This window comes from Mytilus trossulus, chromosome 1 (genome assembly GCF_036588685.1).
Source record: "Mytilus trossulus isolate FHL-02 chromosome 1, PNRI_Mtr1.1.1.hap1, whole genome shotgun sequence".
In the NCBI taxonomy this organism is placed as follows: domain Eukaryota; kingdom Metazoa; phylum Mollusca; class Bivalvia; order Mytilida; family Mytilidae; genus Mytilus; species Mytilus trossulus.
Genome location: NC_086373.1, coordinates 48,910,324 through 48,915,713, shown reverse-complemented (window position 1 = coordinate 48,915,713; position 5,390 = coordinate 48,910,324). Strand labels below are relative to the sequence as shown.

The 5,390-nt window shown below is 33.4% G+C and overlaps 1 protein-coding gene across 1 annotated transcript; it reads right to left on the bottom strand.

The window, feature by feature from the left end:
- Positions 1-847: 847 nt before the first annotated feature.
- Positions 848-4,004, bottom strand: LOC134708380 (stress response protein NhaX-like). Its single transcript, XM_063568867.1, has 4 exons — positions 3,761-4,004; positions 3,179-3,274; positions 1,929-2,038; positions 848-1,173 (listed from the first exon to the last, which is right to left on the bottom strand). The coding sequence occupies exons 1-4, from the start codon at positions 3,852-3,854 to the stop codon at positions 973-975; spliced, it is 501 nt and encodes a 166-aa protein (XP_063424937.1). The 5' UTR covers positions 3,855-4,004; the 3' UTR covers positions 848-972.
- Between the last annotated feature and the right edge of the window lie 1,386 nt (positions 4,005-5,390).

Sequence of the window (5,390 nt, the reverse complement as noted above, 5' to 3'; positions counted from 1 at the left end):
AACTCAAATGTATGGTTGTGAATTGTCTCTGGATGGTCTTTTTCCCTTTCGTAGCGAGGTTGTGTATGTTAAATTGAAATTGAACAATAAGGATGTATTGCTTGTTTGATTGATATTTTTTACCATTTTTTTTTAGGCCAAATCAAATGTTTAACATTTACAAATGGACTAGCTAACAGGGCTACATACCATGAGAAGACATCACTGTCCCAGGTTAGGAGGATGCATGGTGGGGATCCAGCTGCTAACATGTTTAACCCCGCCACATTCTTTACGTATGAGCCTGAATTGTTTGACATTAGTGAATTCGGGCCATATATAGCGGACTATGCGGTATTGGCTTTGCTCATTGTTGAAGGCCGTACGGTAACCTAAAGCTGGGTGATCCGTCTTTTTTCTTATTCTTGATTGCTGTGTGCTAAGAACAACATGAGCAAACACAAATCAAGAGTCACTGGTTTGACCAAACAGCGGTCATCGGACATGCGATGCTATGACCTCCTGCAAGTATATTCATGCACTACAATAAGACTTTTATACATTTCTTTTGTCTATTTTGATGTAAATAATGTCATGTTACATGTTTCTGTAAATTACCTTTTATTAATAGAAATACGAAGTTGTGATTTGAGTGCCAATCCATCCAAGTCACAATGTATAAAAATTTAACAACTATAGATCAAAAGTACGGCCTTTAACACGGAGCCTTAGCTCACACCGAACAGCAAGATCAAAACAGCCCTAAAATGACTAGTCATGACTGTTATAAAGGCATCTAAATTATACTTCTCATATTTCGTATCATTGAAAAGTACACCTGAAGTTATTTGTGGATAAAATATAGGTGCACGGTTTTATTTTTATTTTTGAAAATAAAAATTTATGAGGATTTGCTATAATAGAAAATATAACATGCATCGAGGTTTTGAAGCATACGTATATAAAAAATATAGTTATTTGTACAATGAGTTGTTAAACTCTTTGATGGCAAACTGCTACAGGAACAACTGAGTGATGGAGAATATAGTCGCTAACACTTCCGAGTATTGTCCTACGAATAGCTCCTAAACCACGTGATCCTGTAACAATCATGGCCGCCCCTTCATCTTTTGCTGTTTGTATAACTCCTTCTCCCGGATTTTTTGAATGGACGGCTTTAACCTCACCTGCAATCTGATCGAAAGAGAGAGGTTAGTTCAATATCAAATTTTATTGTATACAAAAGAGATATAGCTAAAATAGAAAATGTTTTGAATAGAAATTATGTCGGTCGATACATTTTTAATGTGTCGAAATATTTCATTTTATCAGTTATGATCAGTTTGTTTTACAAATAAATCATGAAAAAATGGAACTTTATATCAATTCATCAAATAGATATAAAAAGATGTGGTATGAGTGTAAATGAGACAACTCTCCATCCAAGACACAATTTATAAACGTAAACCATTATAGGTCAAAGTACGGCCTTCAACACGGAGCTTTGGCTCACACCGAGCAGCAAGATATAAAGGGCCCAAAAATTACTAATGTAAAACCATTTATTCAAACGTGAAAACCAATGGTCTATAAGTCTATATAAAAACGAAAAACGGGAGACACTTATGAACCATATAAACAGACGACAAATACTGAACATCAGATACCTGACTTAGGACAAGTGCAAACAATTGTAGAGATATTAAAAGTTTTAATGGTACAAAACCTTCACCCTTTTCTGAAGCAACAGTATAACATCACAACATAGAAAACAAACACTAAAATATCAATTGGAATGACATAACTGAATCAAAGTCTTTTCTTATTAGAGTTATCACCCGTTTCCCTCTTTTTCATTTTTCAACCCTTTACAAACAACAACAAACTAGCTGTAGATGAACATTTAGACCATCTTAAAATATATATAAGCATATATTTTGACATCGTACCTTTGAATCAAGCAACATTCTTGCAAATATTTCTAATTTATCTTTCAGTATTTTACGTTCAGCTGACATGGACTCTGCCAGTTCTGACGTTGCTCGGTCACCATCTGCATCTATAATACATAGTAAAAGTAAGATAATATATATTATCGAGAGATGAGACTTAAATAAAATATTGAATTGAATTGAAATTGCGTCTTTACCGACGGCGCGAACCTTTATTTCTACATTTCTAGCAATACATTTTATCTTATTGCTTGTCTCGGGTTTTTATATATATTAATGCATTTCTCGCTGCGTCATTCTTTTAAGTACCCGCGTTGTTTTTTTTAAGATTATTAAATATTTAAGGAGTAAACGCAATGAATATTATGTAATCAGAAGCCACCATACTGTAATGTCGAGGCCAAACAATTGCTATACTTAAAGGGTCACAAATAAACAATTGTCTCATTCGGTTTTTCGGAGAGAAAAAACATTATTTACAACTTATCCTTTTTAGATCCAAATGTATATAGTCATGCATACCATGCACAAATGTCTTATTTGATTATTCAGGTGAAACTCAAAGATCATATCAAAAAGTACCATATGCCGATAAAACATTACATCGGTATTTATGAAAATTAATACTTATAACATTAAACTTTAGAATATGTAACATTGCAATGTATTATCGTTTCCCCGCTGCGAAAGAAGGAAACAGCATAAATTCTGTCCGTCTGTCAGTCTGTTCTATGACATCTGTGTAACAATTTTTACTACTTCAATTCAGAACTTTCTAAAATTTTGTGGTATCGGCTTCATGTGAGGATGCCTTATCGTGATATGCATTTTTAGACCATCATCCAAAACAACTTTCTGCTTACCAGATACTTATGTAGTATTGACAAGTTGTAGCAGTGTACGAATTTTTCTCGCATTTTTTGAACGGCCAGAGCTTTTCTGAAATTTGGAATTAAACTTCATTTTGAGCATGACTTGTTGTTATATCTAGTTCAATTCCTGTTTATCAAATATCCCAAGCAGGGTTATCAATTTTGGACAGCTAATAATTCAATTGGTTAAGCTTGCAATTCCCTTAGGATAAATATAGAAATACGAAATATTGACTATGAGACAACTGTCTATCCAAGACCAAATGACATTGAAGTTAACAACTATAATAGGTCTTGCACCGTATGGCGTTCAACAATGAGCAAAACTCATACCACATAGTCGGATATAAATCGAAGCGGTTTAATATCACTTACGGTATACCCATTTTGTTGATTCAAGCTTAGTTCCTAGTTCGACTGTATACACCAAGACCACGTGATCATGTGCTTTATGCACATTGTCTTTGTACCCTGAAAATAAAAAAAAAAGAAAATAGAATAAAATCATCAAAGTTCAAATCGAGATGTGGAAATTTTGGTAGCACGAGTGTACTTTTGTATCAGTTCAATGACGGCGAAGGTGACATTGACAACAATTTCTTATAGTAAATGATACAGATTGATTGTTGGTTCTTAACGTCCTGTGGCAAATATTTCATGCATGTTCAGGACGAACAAATGATACATGCAGTAAAGTTGATCAATAGACCCGAAATTAGAACTATTGTAGCACACAAATAGCCAAAACATATTTGAAGGGATGTTGGATTGCTCTAAATGAATAAAATATAACAGTATTCTTTAACCTGGAGAAACGTCTATAAATAACAGGTTGGCATTTCTGGAAACTAAAGAGATATAGGTTAAACTCAATGTATAGTTTTTAACGCTGCACTGAACGCTCTGTTTACAATATAACCAATCACAATTACAAGCTTGCAGTAAGTTAATACTTACACGTTAAAGCATATTTTGCATGAACACTGCCATCCATAGCAATAACAATAATTCTTTTTCCTTCATTTGTCGCTCCTTCCTCAACTGAAGCCATAGTTATATAACAATTTAGTTAGCACACAAGACAACATATAATTGAATTCTTCTCTGTCATTCTACATAACAGCATCAGATATTTGTGTAAACTTCTTGGCTCACAGCCCGACGATATTTATTTGTAGAGAGGTTTCATAGATCGGAGGATGTTATTTTGTTTATCTCTATCTTAGCCTTTTAACACTTTGGATAAAAAAGAACTAGGCTTTGGATAGTTAATTGCGTCACACTTCATTGGCAAAAAAAGCGTTATGCAGACTTATGCGGTCATCTTGAAAATATTTGAATTGTTTTAGACAAGATGAATATCGGACTTAAAAAATGATTCAGTATTTTTTACCAATCAGTGCCCCCTCTCACAGCGGAAACGATCGCATTTAGTTCAATGTAAATGAACTATTGGTTTCAAGGACAAACACATCTAAGACGGACTGTAACACATTTGATGGTTTTTTTTCAGGAAGATATATTAATCTATCATGATCGTTTTGCTTTATTTCTTTCAAGGAGTAAGTTCATCAAAAATAGCCATATATTCACCTGGCTTCGATGATGTTATGATAACCACCATCTGTTCTGTACGTATCAACGGAAGATAACAGGGGCGGATCCACAATTTTTGTGCATCTTTTTTTGCTTTCAAAGTTTCTCTCAAGCGGTTAAAGTCTTTTAAATAATGAGTAAAAAGTTATAACAATCGTCGATGATTTATGTGCAAAAGCTCCTACAATAAGAACCCAACTGACGAATATGGCCATGTTAGACTTTTCGTAGATCTGTCCATTTGCTATAATAGTTTTAAATTTCAAGATAATAGCCAAACTCATGCAATTAAATGATGCAATTCGTCGTGAAAGCTTCTCTAAATGCAATATCCAATTATGTTAATTCTATGGAAAAGTACATGGTTTTAATGTTCATAGAAGTTTAAAAGGAAAATATTTTTTGTGAAAAAAAAGACGACGGAAGCACAATGATGAGAAAATCTCATTTGTTTGTTTTGAGTCAGGAATCAATAATATCTATTAGAATAATAAAGAAATAAAAAATATAACACTACATGTATGTATTATAATGTAACTGTATAGGAGGAGATAGCCGACCAAACCATCATGGCATGATCTCTTTATGCAACTAGTGCACAAAAAGATTTAAGTCCTACTATCTGTCATTTTCAGAATATTTAAAAGAAATCACAATCATCATGTGTCCATGCACACCTCCATTTACATATACATATGAACATCCTACGTAACAAAATATTAAAGCTGTATCTCCAAAACTGCAGGAGGAAATAGACGGACAAACCACGATCTCTTAATGCAGCTAACACTCCAAAATAACAAAATATCCAACGTTCTGTCATTTTAAAAATATAAGAATCAAAATCATGTGCACGTGATCATGCACATACACCTTCATAATAAGTATGAATCGCCGGACAAATAGTGTGTCAATATATCTGAAATAAAAACACAAATTAAAAGATTAAAAAGTGGGAAAAGTTGTGGACCAGATAAAATATGTTATGAAA